Genomic DNA, 22,246 nt, shown 5'->3' on the forward strand with positions numbered 1-22,246 from the left:
CCCTCTTTCTTGGCGAGGGGAATACCCTCCTGGACTGCTTCTAGATTGGCGTGGTTCGCCTCCCATCTTTTGAAGTTGTACAATAAAACAAAATGCAATACCAGTGACACTTAGTGTACAAGTACAAATCAAACAACTCAGAGAGTTGCTCTACAATATAATAATTATAGGAGACTGACAAAGTCTGATCAGAAACTAACCATTGAAAATAACACACAAACAAACAGATGATGTAATTGACATGTCCGGTGGCTATGTAGCTGCAGCTTTATTGGTGTACTTCTTTTCCGTCACCCTCAAAGTTTGCATGACTCCTAAAAGCTTCTTGGCATCAGGCTGGAAGGAATAAAACAAACAGACATAAAAAGAAAACATACACGGCACGTTGCACAAAATGAGGGGCAAAGATTTGTCGGAAATTTCATCAATTTTAGAGCACACTAGACCACTCAGACAGACAATGACCAGTACACATCACTGTACACACATTGTTAATAAATCACATGTAGCTATTGATGCAATAAAAATTATATAGAGTACGTTCTACAACGTCATGTAATTCACCTCTGTCTTGAGCAAGGCAGAGAGACTCTTCTCATAGGTGGAGCAGAGGTTGTGAATGGTGGCCAGGTCTCTCCTGGGGTTGGCAGTGTCTAGTGCTATGGAGGGAGGTTGCTGACTGTAGCTCTGTGCAAGGGAGGGTACACAAATCTCAACACATTGTAAGTTCAAGGATTAATAAGCTACTTTGTTGGTCAAATTAATCGGCCACTTAGTTGTGATTTAGTGCAAGGTCTTAAGTGATTAACTGGCAATTAAGCAACAAAGTGAGCGATAGTTCAACAATTTTAAGAGGCTGAACTTTAAGCTTAGAACAAATCCATAGCTACAATCTCTTTGTACTCGGCCAAAACGTACCGCCAAGTCATCCACGAACTTCCTCATGTGGTCGCTGTTTTTGAGTATGAAAGGATTGAGAGACATTGTAAAGTCCTCCTTCTTCTTAAACTCCACAAGATTGGCCAAGTTCTGCACTCCTTTTGTCACCAGCTTCAGAGCACGATCTGCCTTAGGGCTGGGGTTCTCTGCGTGGGTGGAGTGGGCGGGGGATAAGGTGTGGTTTTCATTGAGTGTACAGTAAAGTGTTAGTGTGCTAATTAAAGTATCACTATTCGCAATTGTTGTAACATTGAAACCTAGTTGTATACAGCGTCAACCCATGGGCTGACTAACAGTGGCTGTAATACACAGGGGGGCCTGCTTATGGGGTTACCTTATACAGTATAGCGCTTAATTTTTTCAAGGCACTAAAATTTCGCAGTTGACCTTGAACTTCAAAATTTTAGTTCCTGGAATCATTGTATACTGTAAAGTCTCTACTTTAGGGGTGTGGTCATTTTAACCTCTATCCTCAAAAACAATATCTGCAAAATACTTATTTTGAGCAATCCACAAAATGTTAGTTCCTCGAATCAAGCGCTATACGATAATAGATTCACTGTACTCTCACACAAGACTACTCACCACTGATAAGATCAAAGAGCTGCGGCTTGAGGAGGGCGGGGCACACGAACCGGAGGAAGAGGAACCCACTCACTGCTCGGATACGAACACTGTCGTCTAACGGCCATTTTGCTACCACCTGCTCCTGGAGACTACGACAGATGAACCTCAGAGTCCTGTGACAATAAGGAACATAAAATGATAGTTGACACGTACACACTGATAGCTCTGAAACAATACAGTAAAAGAAGGTACACATGTAACAAATCCAAGTACTATAGCCATGTCTTAATGAGCTACATATTGTACAGTGCAGTGCATACAACTATTCCGTAAGTGAGAAAACACAGTTTGTACAAGTCTAATTGAGCTAGCATAAAATTATTGATTGGAAGACACAAATCACCAGACAGACAGTCATATATTATAAGTGACTTAGTAGTACTTATCGTAGAGTGTAGTGTACTTCACATTTGCTATACTGTATGTAAGTGACTTACGGAGGACAGGAGTCGACAGACTTGAATATAACAGAGATGACGTGTTGCAGGTGACCCTCTAGTCTGGCCAGGTTGGTAGACACGTCATCCCCCTTGGCCAGGAAGCTGGGGTTGATCTGAACAGAGGGAACAATAGAGTGGTTTATACAATAAAAAAATTCATGTAGATGAAGACTTTAGATTGAAGGTTTTTGAAGAATAAACTATGAGAATTATATAGAGCATATCAGGCAGAAGAGAGTGAACACAGTGCTATTGCAGTAGACAACTGCACAAAATGTACATGTATCATATGTCAGGGATCACTGGGGGGATAAAGAGTATAAAGGAAAAGCCCCCCCTCCCTGGGATAGAACCCTACATACACTATAACACTATGTATGTACGTATGTATGTATGCATACAATAGTTGCATGTCTTCCCACTCACCTCACAGGACTGCGGGCACTCAATAATCTGCTGGATGGGCCCCTTGAGAATGGAGCGCAGGTACGAGCTTGCAGTGAGCTTCATGAACTGATCCATGAGCATGGTGGAGAGAGTGCTGGCCCGGAACAGGGTGCCCATGTTCTCTGTGTGTGGTGTGGTGTGTGTGTGTGTGTGTGTGGGGGGGGGGTTACATAGTGAACGGTATGTGGCCTGGGGTACGAGACAGTTGAAAATTGGGTAAGAATCACTACAGTAAAATGTAAGCAGTGTTCAATAGAAGATCACTTACAGTGTACAGATAACAAATCTCACAACACATTGTGCTATACATGTACATGTATACAGGAGTGCATGAATATTATGGGTTCCCATGTACTTATTAATACGCAGGAAATGGGTAAGGATCATCACATTACAATACCTACATGGTGTGCATATAACCTTACGACCTGTATACATAAAAAACTTCATGTGACTAGCCACACCCACTCACCCTCCTTCTCGATGGACTTGGCGAGACAGGCTGATATGACGGGCACGACCTGATCATAGCTGCAGAGTATCTGCACGATGGTGGAGGCCAGCTCAGCGTGGTGCTCCTTACATACCACCGCCAGGAGCTCAATCATCTTGAGGTCAGGTGACAAGATCAACTGAAATGAGTGAGTGGGGGGGGTGCATACACTCATTAGGCAGTTGCAAGGAAACGTATGTACAGGCGTATGTACAACAGTCCTTGGAGATTTACAAAGAAACAATAATTTGTAGACTGTATATGTACTTGCATGTACATCATTTGTACAAAGCTAATTGATGTTGCTTGTAGGAAGAATAACGTCTCTGTATTTTTATAAACTTTCCCACACACATTGTACATGTACAAATATGAAATACACAATTTTGCGTACCTCTTTCAAATTGTTGTACTCCTCCAGTGGCAGAATCACGAGGTCCTTGAAGTTAGCGACCAATCGAACGCTCCCCTTGGGTGTCTTGGCCCCGCCCATTAGTTGGTGCCACCGGTCGTCAGCCTGGCCATTGGGGAGGTCCGACATGTGCACATGGATACGCCCTGGGGCATAGCACAGAGGAAACCACAATCAGCTAACATAATAGTGGTTCAATAATTATAGTCAACATGCACCCTAGCTGACAGGAATCAGTAGAGTGAAGCCAGTCTATTGTGAGCAACATGAACATGTAGGTAGGTACATGTAGGTCACCCTCTTATAGTCTATAATACAGCCAGCCCAAAGTCTCTGTGTTTGGACCTGTGTTAGCAGGCCACCTCTTTATTACAGCCATTTGTGTTGCACAAGGGTGACCTCAATAGACATATTTTACAGTATTCATACAGTACATGCACAATGACATACACAGAGTATGTGCAGCTGTGACAGTGTATTCTAAACATACATGTACAACATTCAGTATCTACATAGGACTGTGTGGGGCCCAAGCTTCACAGCCGTGTGGAGCACGTTACTCACCTAAACAGTTCTCCCTGCCCACTATACTGCCCAGTCTCTTGGATCTGCTCGAATGGACATCACACGAGAAGGTCTCTGCATACTGTGGGAGGTCCCTGTGTGTGTGTGGGGGGGGAGGGGATGGTGGTTCCCATACTACAATACATGATTGTACATGCAGTAGCTTGATAAACAGTTTTTGTACCCATACATAGAAAACAGAAGGCGTAGAACAACTGTCAGTACACACACACACATGTCACAATAACAGCAGTAGACAGCTGTAGAGGACAATCTACTACTATACTACTGCATACATTGGCTTACTCAAAAGTGAATGTCTCATCAAAGATGTAGGGTGATTCTGGCATGACCCTGGTCCTCCCTAGACACACCCCATCAATATACACCAGCGCAAACACCTGCAGGACAACACACAGTTAGAGTTAGCACACAAACACGTACATGTACATGTATATAAGTAGTATTTTGCCTAGCTAACAAACAAAGAGAAATGTGAAGCCAACGAAAGGGTGTTGTCAGTAGGATGAGGTAATGGACTAATGGGTCTGGAAGACAACTGTGGACACTTTTAAATTGTAAAGAGAGATGCTCAGTCACAATGACAGTGTGTATGATTAGTACATGCAGTCTGGTTAGATACTGAGCATTGTGTAAGACTCAAAAGGCATTGATTGACAAAGAAGACAATACTACCAGTCTTACTTACACTACTTGCACACAAGTTCACAAAGCACTTAACAGCTACAGACAAATAAGCAGACCATTCAAGAGGAGCTACTCAATCAGACCATGTGTACCTGTGAGCACCCCTTAGCAATGATTCGACATTCTTTGATGATGAGTGAGAGGGAGCGATTCTGTTGTATCTCCATCAGTTCCGGGCGCACCCCCTGGGACGTGCACTGGCGTAGCAGCTGCACCCACTCCTACAAGGGGGAGGGGGCAATTCAAAATGTCACACGTTATGGTTAGTGGCTTCAATATATAACGTGAGTTTGAATCTAAAAAAGAACAGGATACTCTAACTTGGGGGCTGCATTTCAAACTAATGACTTAATTACACTCTTGATACGTACACCACAGCAGTACGTGTCACAAACAACTTGAGCCATGTGGACAACAATTTTCTATTGAAATAGAGTAGCCGCTGCAAACGGTTGACTCACCTTTGCGTTCTCTGGGCTACTAGCAGCCAGGTAGTGGAAAGAAAGCTCATTCATAAACTTGAGCATCACCACAAAACAATCCAATCTACGAGAGCGAGGGGGGAGGGCATCATGTGACACACATGCATGGCAATTAACACACATACATGACAAGGGTAAAATGTATATCTTAGACTAAGTCTATTGTTAATGTAGAAATTGTATAATACTTTGCTACCTATACAAGAGGTCAGTATCAGCAGACCTACCTGCCATAGAGACTGGGGTGAACGGCGTAGACCCTGCACTGTTTCAAGTCGAGGAGGCCCTTTGCACGATGGCTCTGGGGGGGGATACAACGTGGGGGGTCACTTTAGTATCAGCTACACATGTACATTGTACTGTACTACCGGTCATAGTTTTTGCCTCACATTTTCATTCTCATAGAATATCAACTTCTGCTCATGGTACTTGACCACCACGTACAGTTCTCTCCACTTGCCATACACTGGGCACTTTTTGCCTGAGGGAGAATAATCACGCACCTATAACTACAGCACGCTCTAAATACACCATGTGGTACATACATGTAAATGTACATGCACATTGTATAAGGAGCTAGAGCACTCCAGAAGGATGCTTCATTATATTCAATTTCTTGTGGGCAATCGAAGCTATCGACAATCACGATACCTTTCCTGAGCTGAAGAACCTCTGCCCTATCCCCGGGCATGGTGGTGTCGTGTGTGATACACTTGCTGTTGGACCTCTTGCGAGGCATCACAGGGGGTCCTCTCGGCTGCAGCTGCTGACTCGGCACTGCCTCCATGAGCACAGGGGATCCAAGCTTCAGTCCATCCAGGATAACCTCTTTACGATAACGCTCTATTATGTCCTCGAGTCTGAAAGAAGAAAGAGAGTGTTACAAAAACACATTCATAGTTTTGAATGAAATGCTCACAAGGGAGTAACATTTAGACCACTGCAATCATGCTTCTTAAATGTATGCGTACAGTAACACACGTACATGTATACTGCTCCTAAATGTCTATAACAATTGTTTTTAACAACTTCTTTGAGTGGCTATTTTCAAAAAGCAATTTCAATTCCACACACAAATTTGCTTCTTTCACAGTAACTCACGAGTTGTATGGCCTCCCACCAAACACGTAGTAGCCAGTGATGTATCGTGTGATGAGGAACCTCTGCACTCTGTCATGAGTCCTCACGGCCATTGAGTAGCGGACCTCGTCAGCACCACCCCCTACACCACCTGACAGGCGCACTATAAAGTTGCCAACATCACCTGAAGGAAGGGACAGTTAGTTTACAAATGTACATCATAACGTGTAGGTGTGATAAGTTAATATTATCGACTTCACAACTTAACAGCTACGTACTTATTAGCTTCCTACGCAGGCCTTGAGCCCTTTGACCAAGCAAGTATTGACAAGCAGAAATGGGCATGGGGATGACGCTATGCGTACTTACGACGTGTTATTTGAGAACGCACTGTCTATGTTTATACTTCCTGTATGCAACGACTCACTGCTAACAGTGTGTTTGCAAGTAAGCAGCAATGTCTAACTTTTGGCATACACTCTATGATTTATTAGTATGTAACATATGTGCAGTCTATTTGTTACCAGTGACCTATCATACACAATTATTACAGCTACATGTATAACCATAGAGGGATACCACACACGGCATCATTGACTCACTGCTCTCCACCAGCTCGACTGCACCCTCTCTGGAGATGGTGCTGTAAAACCACGGCTTGCCCAGGTTGGGGTCTTCCTCCGTCTGAGGGAGGAGGGAGAGGGGAGGTGCAGTAAGTTGATAGTACATGTGTGTGTATATCTAAGAGAGAACTCTATACTAAAGTCCAAGAGATTATACTAGTCTGTGTTTGCTCTGCCCTCCACCAGCAAAATATGCACTGTACATTGAGTACATGTATATACATGTATTTATGATCTCAAGAACATGTACAACGTACAGTAAATGACAGCTGCTACTTATCACACGTACCACATCCTCCATAATGACAATGGGTATGATCCCACTTTCTCCCGTTCTTTGCGACCTTCCCCACACCCAGTCATCGTTGAGCCGACTGAGAAGCAGAAACACCTCTCCAGGTCGGATACTGTGCAGGAGATAACAGCACAATCAACACACAGCACACACGTAGCTACATGTATAATTATACGTATAGTGTGCAGTTTTGATGAAAATACGACATTTTTAAAGACTGGCTTACTTCAGCTCATCCGTAGCAGGTGTTTTGGTGTGACCACTGGTTGCCTTTAGCATCATGTACAGTGTAACAGGCTACAGGGGCAATATATAACATGTTAACTGCACACGACATAATAGAATTGCTGATAAAGGTACAAATTAACAAATCATGAGGTACATGTTATTCTAAGAGCACTAAACCTCTAGGGAACGAGACAATGCACACAAGCAGAGCGCTGCTGTGTACACAAGCTAGGCCAGAAACAGTGCAGCTATTATGATAACTACAACTGCACTATAAGCATTGTATATGCACGACATCGATCATAATTATGATGTAAGAGTCCTACATGTAACTTTAAGATAATACTCAAGAGTGTGTGTATTTACTCACCCTCGGAGGAACTACAGGCATCTCCAGCGACTCATTCTCAAGAATACACGAGCAGTTGGCATAGAAACCGATTAGGTCACCTAACGACAGGAACTGCCTCCCTCCGATATAATAGTCTCCGCAGTTTGAGTGGATCTTGAAATGGTGCACATGACTTGTGTGACTGAGATAGCAGAGGATGTACACAGAGGGCTCGTGGATACTCTCTCTGACAAGGTAGCAGCCTGTCTTGCCCATCAATTCCAGTCGCTCGCAAGCTGTTGGCCGACTGATTCTGCCATGGAACCACCTGTGTGTGTGTGTGTGTGTGTGTGTGTGTGTGTGTGTGTGTGTGTGCGTGCGTACAAGTGTGTATTGTAGGAAACAGACAAGCTTGGGTAGACTAAACACACATGCTCAGAGCAATCAAGTACAAACAGACACGGGTCATTGAACTGCTGATTGTAAACAACAAGGACGCCACTAAATAATAAAAAAAATATCATCCACCCAGCTATATCTCCAAGCACGGTATTCCTTCTTATCTCACTCTTTTTGAGACTACCTTTAGCTTTAGTAGGCCCATGTGTGTGCATATATACAGAACACTCACGACTCTAGGGGTGGTGCAGTCAGGTTCAGATTGCCCTCCTCATCTTCCTCATCTCCAGAGAACACATCATCATCGACGTCTAGGCGGTTCATATATCGCCTCATCTCCGCCAAATCAGAGTTCTTGATGTAGATGGGCTCTGGGAGCGTGTCGTCCACGTCCACCTCGGCCTGCCGACCGGAGAGAGGTCTATCATCGCTCTCTTCTGCCCACCAAGTATTTCCAGTCGCCATCTTCCTAAAGCAAACTGTGGGTGTGGGCTGGGCGTGGCTATATAGACCATACCATGCCAGAGCTCTGATACCGTGCACTTGGGAACTAAAAGCTTATATATGGCAAGGTGTACATGTGTTCACTGCCTCTTATTCCATTGCTTTTCCCGATCGAACAACATTGTTATAATTGATAAAGAGTATAAAGTAATGCAGTAGGAAAGGAATTAATTTTATTGCTGAAATTGTAAGGTCAATTATGACAATAACAGTTAGAGGTCATTTTTATACGTTGTATATGCATTCATGCCAGTTTGTCTTTTGATGCTTTTCTGTCCTTCAAATTCGAGCTTCATTTGTATAAGCAAATCTTTCACAACTCCTCTTTCCGGATAGTTAGGGTGGTCACGCACCTTGTCCGACAATACACCCAATAGCTGCGCAAATTCCTTCTCTAATTTCGAGTCACTCCACACCAGTCGAGAAATGTTCATGAAGAGAGACAGCATGGCCAGAATTGATCGTGTTTTGTAGCACATTTCGTAATCAAAATTCGGAGATTTCAGACTATAATAGTACACCAGTATCGATCTTGCAAATTCGGTGCTTGTTTGTGTACTTGTCGAAGGCATTTTTGCGAGTAAAGATTCGATACTTTTTCTGCAAACAGAAAATTGCAGAGTAGACAGTCTGTCAGTCATTCCAGTGATCAACCTTGCAATGTACAGTTTGTCATGGTGATGTACACTCAGGGTGGATAAGCTGGAAGCTAAGCGTTCTACTGAGCATGCCCAGTGGGAAGATGGAATAGCTGTAACGAGAGATCCAATACAGACTGTAATATCGTGAGGTATCACTTCTTGGTGGACATTCGTATCGAGAGAAATATTGAAAATGATCATAATCAATTCTTCTAGCTCCTCCACAGTGTAGTGTTCGGGGCATGTCTCCACACACAGTCTCAAATAACGAAGAAGTAGACAGAGGTTAACAAAGATCGATTGCGATGATTCAAATACATTGTCATTTTCTTGATGAGGGAGGTCGTTTCTCGATAATCTCTCTCTGTCAACACCTAAGGTTACTAGGATATCAATAACGTCAGCCATAGATGGAGAAAATATTGAGTCAACTTGATTAATTGCTTTAGCTCTTTTGACAAGATCGACAAGGTTCGAGAAAGCTCCTTTGGAGAGGAGCTGATCACATGATCGGCACATGATCTGGAACAGCCACTGCCATATAGACAAAGGGCATGGGTTCTCTTTGTAACACAGTCCAAGCCATTCACTCGTAAGCAGTAGAGTTAACCCCTCCGTTGAATCTTGGGAGAGTAACATTCGCTTCATGCCTTCTAGTGGTCCTTCCTGGGGAGTTATTTCAGCACATGGGGGATACAATTCTTCAATCAGCAAAGGGGGGTTGACGAACAGGGACTTCCCCGGTGGATTTAGAGGGAGAGAGGGCGTATCGTCAATGGAGTCCAACTTTGGTAGCTCGGAAACAGAGTCAGAGTCAAGTGATGAGAGTCCGACATTGTCTAATAATTCATCTTCTTCTGGGCCCTGGTCCTCCAGTATCTTGCTCAACCCGAGAATACCTCCTTGGGACTTGTACTTCTCCAACTGCATGAAAACCACAATATTACTACTAGCAGGAAATCAGCAACTGTAGTGTACTAGCAAACTGCAAAACCACAATGTTTTTCAAAAAAGCCTTTGAAGATAATTCCTATATAAATGACTGTAGTGTACATTTTGAAACCTTGCATACGTGCATAAGAGACACCTCTATAAGTACACTTCTTCTCACTTTTTCTGTCATATCTTTCCTCATCCTGCCACTCTCGGATAGCTGCCTCATCTTCTTGGATAGTTTCTCTCCTTTCTTTATAGCCTTCTTGTGATCATGACCCATCTTCAGAGGGGAGTCTTCAAGGGAGTCTTGAAGGGAGTCTTCAAGGGGGGGTGGAGGTGGAGGTGGAGGTGGAGGTATACTGTCATGTGATGGACTACATTGGGTAGAGCCGATCAGCAATGAGGATATGGGTCCGGGTATCTTGACAGCAGGTGGTTCAACCTGGAATGAGAGGCGGGGTGGGTAGATGGCAAATAAATATACTCTCGGAATAGAGGCCCTATATATAATCATTAAACCATAAGTTGTATGCACAAGTAGTCTTCGTCCCAGACTCGTTGTCAATACAAGGATTAATTGGGGAGGGTGTGGCCAGACTAGTACACAGGCACATGTACGTGCCATGAGATCACACCTTAATTTTTTTAGAAGGTGAACGGATGACATCTGCATATGAGGGCAGAAGAGGGTCTTCATCACTTTCTATGGACCTCAAGCTCTCACCAGAGTTCGAGTCTGAATCTTCTAGCAGTCCAGCCATGCCGTCATTTCTGCGCATGCGCAACCCAAGTTTGGTGGGTGGGCGTTGTATCACAAACAGGGAGTGGTGCTTTTGTAGCTAAGGTTACTGCTTGCATTCCTTGACGCCTGTAGCCCTTATAAAAAGCTGTTTGTCGTTTTTTGATGGGTTGCAGTACTTCCAATATGGCCGCAGAGAAAACTATCGATCCTTTCTTCGATCTCATCTTGGACGAGGACCTGAAAGAAAATCGATGGCCTCAGAAGATTACGGAATACAAGGCTCAGGGGGGGAAGACAAGCTTGATGTGTCAAGCAATCACAAAGGAAATCTTTGAGAAGCTTAAAGATCGCAAAACTGCCTCCGGCGGTTGGACCATTGCCCGGGCTATCAACACTGGCACGATGTATCCTACTTCTTTTGTTGGCTGTCATGCTGGGGATATGGAGTCCTACACTCTCTACAAGGAGCTTTTTCATCCCGTCATTGAGGCCTATCATATCGGCTACAAAATGGACGGCTCCATGAAACATGTCACCGATATGGATGTCGAGAAAATCACCGAAGATCTGACGGCCTCTGCAAAAGCAAAGATTATCTCCACTCGAATCCGAGTTGCTAGAAATCTCTCTTTTTATCCACTCAACCCTGCTGGCACTCGAGCCACTCGCGAAGAGATTGCTGAGCACATGGAAAAGGTGTTTTCAAGACTACCCGAGGACCTCAAAGGAGATTTCTTCCGTCACACGACAATGTCCGATGCCCAACGTCAACAGTTAATCGACGACCACTTTCTATTCCGTGGCAAGGATAAAATGCAAGCTGCCAGCGGCTACCATCAGGACTGGCCTCATGGACGAGGAATCTTTGTTTCCAAGGACAAAAAATTCCTCTTGTGGATTAACGAAGGCGACCATCTTCGAATCATCTCGATGGAGCAAGGAGGTGACGTACGCTCTGTCTTTTCAAGACTCTCCAGTGGAATCAAAGCGATCGAGAATGGCCTGAAGGAGGCGACTGGTCGAGATGAGGTCTTCATGAAGGATCCTTACCTTGGAATGGTGACCTGCTGCCCCACCAACATCGGAACGGGAATGAGAGGATCTGTGCATATCCTTGTACCCAAATTGATCAAAGCATGGGGATTCGAGAAACTCGATACCTTGGCTCGTACGAGGAACTGCCAAGTGCGAGGATCGACTGGCGAGCACTCAGAGGTGATCGACAGAATCGATGTGTCCAACTGGCGTCGTCTTGGGTTCTCTGAGAGCACTCTGGTACAAGACATGATCCGATTTGCCAACTACATTTCCGAGGAAGAAGACAAGCTGTAGAACTCCCCTAGAAACTGACTGAACTGTAGACTTTTCTGTGTAGATCTAGTTAGGTTTATAATTCTAGTTTTATACATCTCATGTTATTATTTTTATCCAAATGTATGGCTAATTAATTACCTGCCGATGCAGATGATGTCATATTATATAATCATTGTTTACCATCAAAATAATGCTCTGAACTTGTAGTGATTCCGTGCACGCATGCATATCGACCTCCTCTGAGTCTGGGATCTCTGTATTGTCGATGGTATACCGGTAGGAGTTGGAAGAGGTCACCTTTTGTAGCTAATTGAGCATGAAGACATGTCTCAAGGTGCCCTTCTTAGCTATTACTACAGTCATAGTTGGTTATATTCCACTGATGATCCTGTCTCCTCAGCTCTATTCTAGATCTTCTGTAACACATCCATTGACAATTAAACCACTTTTGAGTCGAAGACTGTACAACAGCATGGATAAAATAACACGAAATGATCATTTGGATATGAACGAAGTGGAAAAAGAGCTTTCCATTAGAAATTATGTTCCGAACAAGGTTATCAAATCAATCGATGAAAAAATCAGATTAACTGTTTCACCCCTTCTAGTAGCCAATGGTGGCGAGGTCACTGTTCAATGGAACAATTTGCATCACCATACATGCAATAGCTGGATTGGTCTCTATTGTCCAGCACGTTCCTCACACTTCAACACAATTGATTTCTGGTGGATTAAAGACTTGGTTGACAATACACAGACATACATCAGTGTTAGATTCACTCTGTACAATGTGAGAACTGACTGTCAATTTCGTTACTTTGTCAATGACACTGCGACTAAACTGGTTGCTGTTAGCAGCAAGATCCACTTTATAGACGCTCAAAATTCTCATCTTCACGTTCACTTAGCCCTCACCAACAAACACAATGAAATGCGAGTGCAGTGGACAACTGGAAAAGAATGTGTTCCCACTGTTCATTATGGCAGATTACCTGATAATCTTAACCTCAAAGCTACTGGTATCTCCAGGACGTACGCAGCATCGGACATGTGTGGTCCTCCAGCTAACATGTCTGCATACTTTATCAATCCTGGCTATCTTCACGATGTTTTACTAACAGACTTGACTCCAAACACTCAGTACTACTATCAAGTCAGTGGAACAGGAATCTCCAGTGAAACAATGACTTTCAGAACCTCCCCATACCCTGGCAGCAACCTCCCTCTCACCTTTGACATCTACGGAGACATGGACATTACAAAATATTCAGAGCAGACAGCGGCTCGCGTCTTAACTGACATCGAACGAGGAGCCTCATTCATACTGCATATTGGAGACCTGTCATATGCCACTGGTATAGCATATCGCTGGGACGAGTGGATGACACTGATAGAACCTCTCTCAAGCCGTGTGCCGTACATGGTATCTGTGGGTAACCATGAACAATGCTCAACTGGTGACAACAAGAATAACCCCTCAGGAAACTCGTTTCATCCGACTTGGGGCAATTATCGTCATGATTCGGGTGGTGAATGTGGAATGCCTACATCGAAACGTTTTCATATGCCAGATAATGGCAACGGTGTGTGGTGGTACAGTTTTAAGTACGGACTTACTCACATAATTCAACTCAGCACAGAACACAGTCTAAGTCCCGGGTCAGATCAGTACATCTGGCTAGAGAGAGCGCTTGAATCCGTCGATCGTGAGACCACCCCCTGGCTAATTGTGACAGGGCATCGTCCTTTATACAACAGTGTAGGCCATCAAGATGACTTTAACGTTAGCTTATATTTGAGAAGAGACATTGATGATTTGCTTCACACACATGGTGTGGATTTGTTTGTAGCTGGACACTACCATTCTTATGAGCGAACTTGCCAAGTGTATAAAGGGAAGTGTACTCCTGATGGTGTTTTACATGTGACTGTGGGGTGTGCTGGAATGTATTTGGAACCTGCACCTCTGTTGGGTTTCGATTGGTCAAAGCACTATGAAGCCTCTTATGGTTACGGACGAGTGACTATTATTAGTAAGAATGAACTTTTATGGGAATTTGTAAGAGTTGAAGATGGTTTTGTGTCAGATCATTTCAGGCTTCATAAGTTGAATTATTTATAATCAATGTAGAAATAGTGTCATACTTTTCTATGTCATCATAATTATACCTCTCTTCTTGGTCTCCAAGGAGACAGACATGGGCCCACTTGAGAGTAGTCACCCAGACGGGGCTCTCATAAATCCATTATTATATTATCGTCACCAAACTGTCTAATCTGGCCCTCCGAAATGTATGAAATAGGAAGTTCCTCAATTGGTTTATCATTGGTTCAATGCAAAATAAGATCAGTTGCCGAGCTCATCGCCAGAATCGATGTGTCGAAGTGGTGTCGTCTTGGATTCTCTGAGAGCACTCTGGTGCAAGACATGACATGATACGATAAGAAAACAAGCTGTAAATTTCCTCTGGAAAGTGTTAATGTTACATGTATGTGTAGATCTGTATGAGGGGCCTGGTTTCGAGGCTATGTAGGACCTTACTATAATAATTTTATTAATTAAATATACCATTCAGGTATGATAACATTCAACCTAAAGAGAAGAGGCCTTTTTGTGGCTAAAAAGTGAATCATGAGGACATATATCAAGGTGGCCTTCTTAGCTATTACTACAGTCATAGTTGGTTATATTCCACTGATGATCCTGTCTTCTCAGCTCTATTCTAGATCTTCTGTAACACATCCATTGACAATTAAACCACTTTTGAGCCGAAGACTGTACAACAGCATGGATAAAATAACACGAAATGATCATTTGGATATAAACGAAGTGGAAAAAGAGCTTTCCATTAGAAATTATGTTCCGAACAAGGTTATCAAATCAATCGATGAAAGAATCAGATTAACTGTTTCACCCCTTCTAGTAGCCAATGGTGGCGAGGTCACTGTTCAATGGAACAATTTGCATCACCATGCATACAATAGCTGGATTGGTCTCTATTGTCCAGCACGTTCCTCACACTTCAACACAATTGATTTCTGGTGGATTAAAGACTTGGTCGACAATACACAAACAGACATCAGTGTTAGATTCACTCTGTACAATGTCAGAACAGACTGTCAATTTCGTTACTTTGTCAATGACACTGCGACTAAACTGGTTGCTGTTAGCAGCAAGATCCACTTTATAGACGCTCAAAAAGCTCATCTTCACGTTCACTTAGCCCTCACCAAAAAACACAATGAAATGCGAGTGCAGTGGACAACTGGAAAAGAATGTGTTCCCACTGTTCATTATGGCAGATTACCTGATAATCTTAACCTCAAAGCTACTGGTATCTCCAGGACGTACGCAGCATCGGACATGTGTGGTCCTCCAGCTAACATGTCTGCATACTTTATCGATCCCGGCTATCTTCACGATGTTTTACTAACAGACTTGACTCCAAACACTCAGTACTACTATCAAGTCAGTGGAACAGGAATCTCCAGTGAAACAATGACTTTCAGAACCTCCCCACACCCTGGCAGCAACCTCCCTCTCACCTTTGACATCTACGGAGACATGGACATTACAAAATATTCAGAGCAGACAGCGGCTCGCGTCTTAACTGACATCGAACGAGGAGCCTCATTCATACTGCATATTGGAGACCTGTCATATGCCACTGGTATAGCATATCGCTGGGACGAGTGGATGACACTGATAGAACCTCTCTCAAGCCGTGTGCCGTACATGGTATCCGTGGGTAACAATGAACAGTGCTCTACTGGCAATAGTGAGAAGGACCCCTCAGGAAACTCGTTTCATCCGATTTGGGGCAATTATCATCATGATTCGGGTGGTGAATGTGGAGTGCCTACATCGAAACGTTTTCATATGCCAGATAATGGCAATGGTGTGTGGTGGTACAGTTTTAAGTACGGACTTGCTCACATAATTCAACTTAGCACAGAACACAGTCTAAGTCCCGGGTCAGATCAGTACATCTGGCTGGACAGAGCGCTTCAATCCGTCGATCGTGAGACCACCCCCTGGCTAATTGTGACAGGGCATCGCCCTTTATACAACAGTGAAGACTATCAAGATGATTTTAACGTTAGCTTACATTTGAGAAAAGACATTGAAGATTTGCTTTACACACATGGTGTGGATTTGTTTGTAGCTGGACACTACCATTCTTATGAGCGAACTTGCCAAGTGTACAAAGGGAAGTGTACCCCTGACGGTGTTTTACATGTAACTGTGGGGTCTGCTGGAATGCATTTGGACACTGCACCTCTGTTAGGTTTTGATTGGTCAAAGCACTTTGAAGCCTCTTACGGTTATGGACGAGTGACTGTTTTTAGTAAGAATGAACTTTTATGGGAATTTGTAAGAGTTGAAGATGGTTTTGTGTCAGATCATTTCAGACTTCATAAGTTATAATCCTATATAATAATTATTATGTACAATGTTAATTATGTACATACTTTTCTATGTCATACCTCTTTTCTTGGTTTCCAAGGACACAGACATGGGCTCGATCTACTTGAGAGTATAGTCACCCAGACGGGGCTCTCATAAATCCATTATTATAATTATATCATCACCAAACCCTCCGAAATGCATGAAATAGGAAGTTCCCCAATTGGTTTATCATTTTCAATGCAAAAAAAAAGATTGCCGAGCTGATCGCCAGAATCAATGTGTCCAACTGGCGTCGTCTTGGATTCTCTGAGAGCACTCTGGTGCAAGACATGATACGATTTGCCAAACAGATTTACATTTTGAGGAAGAAAACAAGCTGTAGATTTCCTCTGGAAAGTGTTAATGTTACATGTACGTGTAGATCGACCTTACCATAATAATTATTATCACCATAGATATTGATTCAGGTATGATAACATTCAGAGAAGAGGTCACCTTTTTGTGGCTAAAAAGTGAATCATGAAGACACATATCAAGGTGCCCTTCTTAGCTATTACTACAGTCATAGTTAGTTATATTCCACTGTTGATCCTGTCTTCTCAGCTCTATTCTAGATCTTCTGTAACACATCCATTGACAATTAAACCACTTTTGAGCAAAAGACTGTACAACATCATACGAAATGAAACTTTGGACATGGATAAAGTAGAAAAAGATATTTCCATTAAAAGTTATATTCCGAACAAGATTATCAAATCACTCGATGAAAAAATCAGATTAACTGTTTCACCCCTTCTAGTAGCCAATGGTGGCGAGGTCACTGTTCAATGGAACAATTTGCATCACCATGCATACAATAGCTGGATTGGTCTCTATTGTCCAGCACGTTCCTCACACTTCAACACAATTGATTTCTGGTGGATTAAAGACTTGGTCAACAATACATTAACAGACATCAGTGTTAGATTCACTCTGTACAATGTGAGAAATGACTGTCAATTTCGTTACTTTGTCAATGACACTGCGACTAAACTGGTTGCTGTTAGCAGCAAGATCCACTTTATAGACGCTCAAAATTCTCATCTTCACATTCACTTAGCCCTCACCAAAAAACACAATGAAATGCGAGTGCAGTGGACAACTGGAAAAGAATGTGTTCCCACTGTTCATTATGGCAGATTACCTGATAATCTTAACCTCAAAGCTACTGGTATCTCCAGGACGTACACAGCATCGGACATGTGTGGTCCTCCAGCTAACATGTCTGCATACTTTATCGATCCCGGCTATCTTCACGATGTTTTACTAACAGACTTAACTCCAAACACTCAGTACTACTATCAAGTCAGTGGAACAGGAATCTCCAGTGAAACAATGACTTTCAGAACCTCCCCACACCCTGGCACCAACCTCCCTCTCACCTTTGACATCTACGGAGACATGGACATTACAAAATATTCAGAGCAGACAGCGGCTCGCGTCTTAACTGACATCGAACGAGGAGCCTCATTCATACTGCATATTGGAGACCTGTCATATGCCACTGGTATAGCATATCGCTGGGACGAGTGGATGACACTGATAGAACCTCTCTCAAGCCGTGTGCCGTACATGGTATCTGTGGGCAACCATGAACAATGCTCAACTGGTGACAACAAGAATAACCCCTCAGGAAACTCATTTCATCCGACTTGGGGCAATTATCGTCATGATTCGGGTGGTGAATGTGGAGTGCCTACATCGAAACGTTTTCATATGCCAGATAATGGCAATGGTGTGTGGTGGTACAGTTTTAAGTACGGACTTACTCACATAATTCAACTCAGCACAGAACACAGTCTAAGTCCCGGGTCAGATCAGTACATCTGGCTGGACAGAGCGCTTGAATCCGTTGATCGTGAGACCACCCCCTGGCTAATTGTGACAGGGCATCGCCCTTTATACAACAGTGAAGACTATCAAGATGATTTTAACGTTAGCTTACATTTGAGAAAAGACATTGAAGATTTGCTTTACACACATGGTGTGGATTTGTTTGTAGCTGGACACTACCATTCTTATGAACGAATGTGCCAAGTGTACAAAGGGAAGTGTACTCCTGATGGTGTTTTACATGTGACTGTGGGGTCTGCTGGAATGCATTTGGACACTGCACCTCTGTTAGGTTTTGATTGGTCAAAGCACTTTGAAGCCTCTTACGGTTATGGACGAGTGACTGTTTTTAGTAAGAATGAACTTTTATGGGAATTTGTAAGAGTTGAAGATGGTTTCGTGTCAGATCAGTTCAAGCTTTATAAGTGATGTTAAGTGTAATAGATGTGTATGCTTTATATATACATCATGCTAATAATTTTATAGATCTCAAATTTGCAATATTGTCTACATATATATATTACAATTTCTATGCCATCAGGAGTGCATGAATACCATAATTATATATATATATATATATAGAGTCCATGGCCAGCCTCTCTCTTTTCCCTCTCTTCTTTGGTCTCCAAGGAGGTATACACGGGTCCTATGGCCACTTGAGTGTAGTCACCCTCAACACCACGACCCACACACTGTCCAATCCCTCCGACGTATAAGAGGCTCCTCGTTGCTTTATATTATCGAGTTCACTGTATATAGATAAACAATAGAGCACAAAATAATGCATTTTAGCTCAGAGGTTGCCATGGTGTATTTACTGCATGTATAGGAATTAGAGGTTACAATTACCGATCAATTTGACCAACCGGATCACAACTTGGACCTGCAAAGCCTGGATCACATTCACAGATCCCATTCACTCATTCCCAGTGCAGTATGAATTGAGTGGAGAGTTGCAGTTAGGTCCTGTATAGACTGGGTCACAAGCTGCAATACCCAATGCACGTCATAACTCAACTTATAATAATGGATTGGTGGCTAGTTTGTACCATTCTCCTTGAAGAAGGTAATGTCCTCACTGCTCAGCGATAGCTGGGGGTCAAAGGTGGTGTTGGTCGGATGGTACGGGAACTTCTTGTAAAACAAAGTAGACTCCTCTGTATGTCTGAGGAGGTAAGAGCACTCCCACCAAAGCAGTGATGTTGATGAGGAAGACATCAACCAAATCATCCTGCCCACTCAGGTCTCTGTCCAGCATCTTAATTTTCAACTGCACCTCATTCTGTTAAAAAATCATGTATATAAACGGCTATGTATGTTTATGACCAACATACCAATTAACGGATAATTACACCAATTAATTAACGATAGGCTTTCGAAGTTCAAGAGGAGTATCCATTGTCTGGTCCATGCACTGTTACATGGAACCTTATTTCAGACTAACTTAGACGGAACAGACTATCACATGAACCTCATGCATGCACTCTCTGTGGGCAGTTTCTGAAGATATCTGGAGTTATTATATTTCACTACAGTCTATGGCTAACCACTAGCTAACACCACTCACAATGCAAGTATATATAGATGTATATATAGAGGAGAAGTAGTGTAAGAACACGTTTAGAAGGACAGTCATCATGATTTAATAGCTAGATCTAACTGGCACACAAAATACTGTGTATCACTGATCACTATAATTATACTATTCTCAAAACACGATATCCCATACATGCATGCACCAGTCAAATCGTAACCTCTTGTTTGAGTGTAATCAACTTAGCAGTAGTTACAAGAATTTGCAAGAATGCAATTTTTATAACAAGTAGAAACAATAATTATACATGTACAGTGAAATTGAAATGCTGAAACCACAGACAAACGGGGACAGGGAAACTTGAGCTATTTTGTACCTAAGCGATGCATGTGTTCATAGAAATATTCGTCGGAGATCGCCAGCACATGTGATCCTCTTGCACTTGGGACAGAGCTTTTGAGCTTTCTGTGTGTGTGTGGGGGGGGGGAGAGGAGGGGGTAATAATTAATGAATGTACTTTTGTGCTTTTTTTCTGCGCTGAGCTAATTTTTGAGGGTACATGTATGATGTAGTAACTATAATAGTGTATAGAGAACGCACTACTTTCAAGAGACATAGTTGCTTAGGGTATTTCTTGTATATATAGGAACACTTACCAGTGCTTGCAACCAGCACTTCTCACAGTAGACGTGCCAGCACAGCACAGAGACAAGAGGTTCAGTGTAGCCACCCTGAGGGGAGGGTGGTACCCATAAACTCATGTGTAGACTCTTTATATTTACGGACAAAAGAAAAATACCGCACAATGGCTTAGTGCCAAATTCAAGAATTATCCTTTACACACATTTTTACGCAACCATCATTTTCGAGGTTGAGGTAACCCGCAAAAACTGAAAAACAATGCCCCTAGAAATTTGTCACTATATACATACGCTCACCATGCAGATTAGACATTGCACTGAAGTAGAGGTACCAGAATTTGACTTTACAACTTCGTTATCTTCACCACCAGTGGAATGGTCCAAAATAGAATTTTGTACATGGGTCTCACTAAATCTTTAATCTCATTAAGGAATCAAACACACAAATACAGCAACGAGTAGACAAATAGATTACTAGTAGATGATTATTGCCATGACAACAGGATACTGCGCGGGACCGTACGTTGCTGTATCATCCTCCTCCACATCCACCTCAATGTCCATACTAGTGTCCCCTGCACTGCTCATCACTGTCCCATTAAAAATGTCTGTGGGATAGAGGCACACATGCACATTTTGATTGAGATAATTACTATAATAAGAGCTACAATGTAATTGTACCAACGTAGTATTTACAGCGAAACCTGTCTATAGCAGCCACCCTTGGGTAGATCAACAAGGGCTGTAATAAAGAGGTGGCCTGCTAACACAGGTCCAAACACATGCTATGAAGACACAGAGCTCCTGGTTATTGTATGGGTTACATTTGACTGTACTTACTTGCTCTAGCCTGAGGGCTGAGTAGAGAGGTGGCCCTCACTCGAGTTACATTGCACCAAGTATACTCTTCATAGCTTCCATCCTCGCTGTCGTCATTAGTCTCTCCACTCTCTGCAAGACAGTTGGCCACGTGAAACGAGGCTGTCTCTTCATCGGTTGATAATTGAGCACCACACACAGAGCATGTGCTCGTGGTGGTGGTCTGGTGGGAGGGTCCTGGCTGGTCAGGGGGACGCTCAAACAGGAAACGTTTCCTTCGAACAGAGTCCAGTGCCTGTGAAATTAGGGTCAAAATGAGTACCTGAGGTAAAATAGATACTACTACATGTACTGCATATGACTGTGGAAAGGTTAGGAATGACATTTAAAGAAAAAAGAAGCACAAATGGGAAAAGTGTAGCCTTTTCCTATTGTCTACGATCGATCAATGCATACTAAGAGTTTGCATGATTAGATAGATGGGCCTTCCAAGATTTAGTGCTTACCATTTGAACTTTCTCTGAGAGAGGCTGCTCACTTTTTCTCTTGCTAGGAGCCCCACCCACTTGTGTGCTGCTCCTCTTCCTTTGGCGAGGGGGAAGGATTGGGGCTTGTATCCTGGCCACCTCCTGATCGTAATGTGTAGCCAGTGTGTCGGGACGAAGGGTGACCTCACAAATAGGGCAATAAATGGGGGAAGACGTAAACTTGGTCACTACGAGGAGAACACGGAAGAGTAATTGATAAGAGCTGCATTTATGTGA

At 43.0% G+C, this 22,246-nt stretch overlaps 7 protein-coding genes across 12 annotated transcripts; 4 read left to right on the forward strand and 3 right to left on the reverse strand.

Annotated features, from left to right (window-relative positions):
* Nucleotides 1–75: 75 nt before the first annotated feature.
* Nucleotides 76–8,569, reverse strand: LOC135339096 (ras GTPase-activating protein 1-like). Its single transcript, XM_064535217.1, has 21 exons — nt 8,301–8,569; nt 7,709–7,997; nt 7,337–7,407; nt 7,105–7,222; nt 6,795–6,876; nt 6,214–6,376; nt 5,764–5,972; nt 5,502–5,593; nt 5,340–5,413; nt 5,092–5,176; nt 4,723–4,851; nt 4,229–4,323; nt 3,923–4,017; nt 3,341–3,504; nt 2,926–3,085; nt 2,433–2,575; nt 2,004–2,119; nt 1,525–1,679; nt 919–1,085; nt 565–687; nt 76–336 (listed from the first exon to the last, which is right to left on the reverse strand). Exons 1-21 carry the CDS (start codon nt 8,531–8,533, stop codon nt 253–255), a joined length of 2,847 nt encoding a protein of 948 aa, XP_064391287.1. The 5' UTR covers nt 8,534–8,569; the 3' UTR covers nt 76–252.
* Nucleotides 8,570–8,685: 116 nt separating this feature from the next.
* LOC135339100 (protein FAM178B-like) lies at nt 8,686–10,953 on the reverse strand. The gene is made up of 3 exons (XM_064535222.1): nt 10,785–10,953; nt 10,325–10,591; nt 8,686–10,137 (listed from the first exon to the last, which is right to left on the reverse strand). The coding sequence occupies exons 1-3, from the start codon at nt 10,926–10,928 to the stop codon at nt 8,785–8,787; spliced, it is 1,764 nt and encodes a 587-aa protein (XP_064391292.1). The 5' UTR covers nt 10,929–10,953; the 3' UTR covers nt 8,686–8,784.
* A 13-nt stretch (nt 10,954–10,966) lies between these two features.
* LOC135339105 (arginine kinase Lit v 2-like) lies at nt 10,967–12,324 on the forward strand. Its single transcript, XM_064535226.1, has one exon. The coding sequence runs from the start codon at nt 11,054–11,056 to the stop codon at nt 12,221–12,223; it is 1,170 nt and encodes a 389-aa protein (XP_064391296.1). The 5' UTR covers nt 10,967–11,053; the 3' UTR covers nt 12,224–12,324.
* A 122-nt stretch (nt 12,325–12,446) lies between these two features.
* Nucleotides 12,447–14,520, forward strand: LOC135339098 (uncharacterized). Its single transcript, XM_064535220.1, has one exon. It carries the CDS (start codon nt 12,522–12,524, stop codon nt 14,325–14,327), a length of 1,806 nt encoding a protein of 601 aa, XP_064391290.1. The 5' UTR covers nt 12,447–12,521; the 3' UTR covers nt 14,328–14,520.
* A 132-nt stretch (nt 14,521–14,652) lies between these two features.
* LOC135339099 (uncharacterized) lies at nt 14,653–16,696 on the forward strand. The gene has a single exon (XM_064535221.1). It carries the CDS (start codon nt 14,838–14,840, stop codon nt 16,632–16,634), a length of 1,797 nt encoding a protein of 598 aa, XP_064391291.1. The 5' UTR covers nt 14,653–14,837; the 3' UTR covers nt 16,635–16,696.
* Nucleotides 16,697–17,083: 387 nt separating this feature from the next.
* LOC135339110 (uncharacterized) lies at nt 17,084–18,982 on the forward strand. The gene has a single exon (XM_064535233.1). The coding sequence runs from the start codon at nt 17,136–17,138 to the stop codon at nt 18,915–18,917; it is 1,782 nt and encodes a 593-aa protein (XP_064391303.1). The 5' UTR covers nt 17,084–17,135; the 3' UTR covers nt 18,918–18,982.
* Nucleotides 18,983–19,024: 42 nt separating this feature from the next.
* Nucleotides 19,025–22,197, reverse strand: LOC135339111 (E3 ubiquitin-protein ligase RNF220-like; the record flags this gene model as incomplete). Of its 6 annotated transcripts, none has more annotated exon segments than XR_010395844.1 (9): nt 19,025–19,237; nt 19,338–19,454; nt 19,538–19,770; nt 20,399–20,487; nt 20,679–20,753; nt 20,961–21,078; nt 21,172–21,271; nt 21,504–21,777; nt 21,989–22,197. XR_010395844.1 is itself a non-coding variant. In XM_064535234.1 (6 exon segments), coding segments are annotated over 6 exon segments (848 nt in total), but the record flags the coding sequence as incomplete, so codon positions are not given.
* Between the last annotated feature and the right edge of the window lie 49 nt (nt 22,198–22,246).

The sequence above is a fragment of the Halichondria panicea genome, chromosome 7 (assembly GCF_963675165.1).
Source record: "Halichondria panicea chromosome 7, odHalPani1.1, whole genome shotgun sequence".
Lineage (NCBI taxonomy): Eukaryota > Metazoa > Porifera > Demospongiae > Suberitida > Halichondriidae > Halichondria > Halichondria panicea.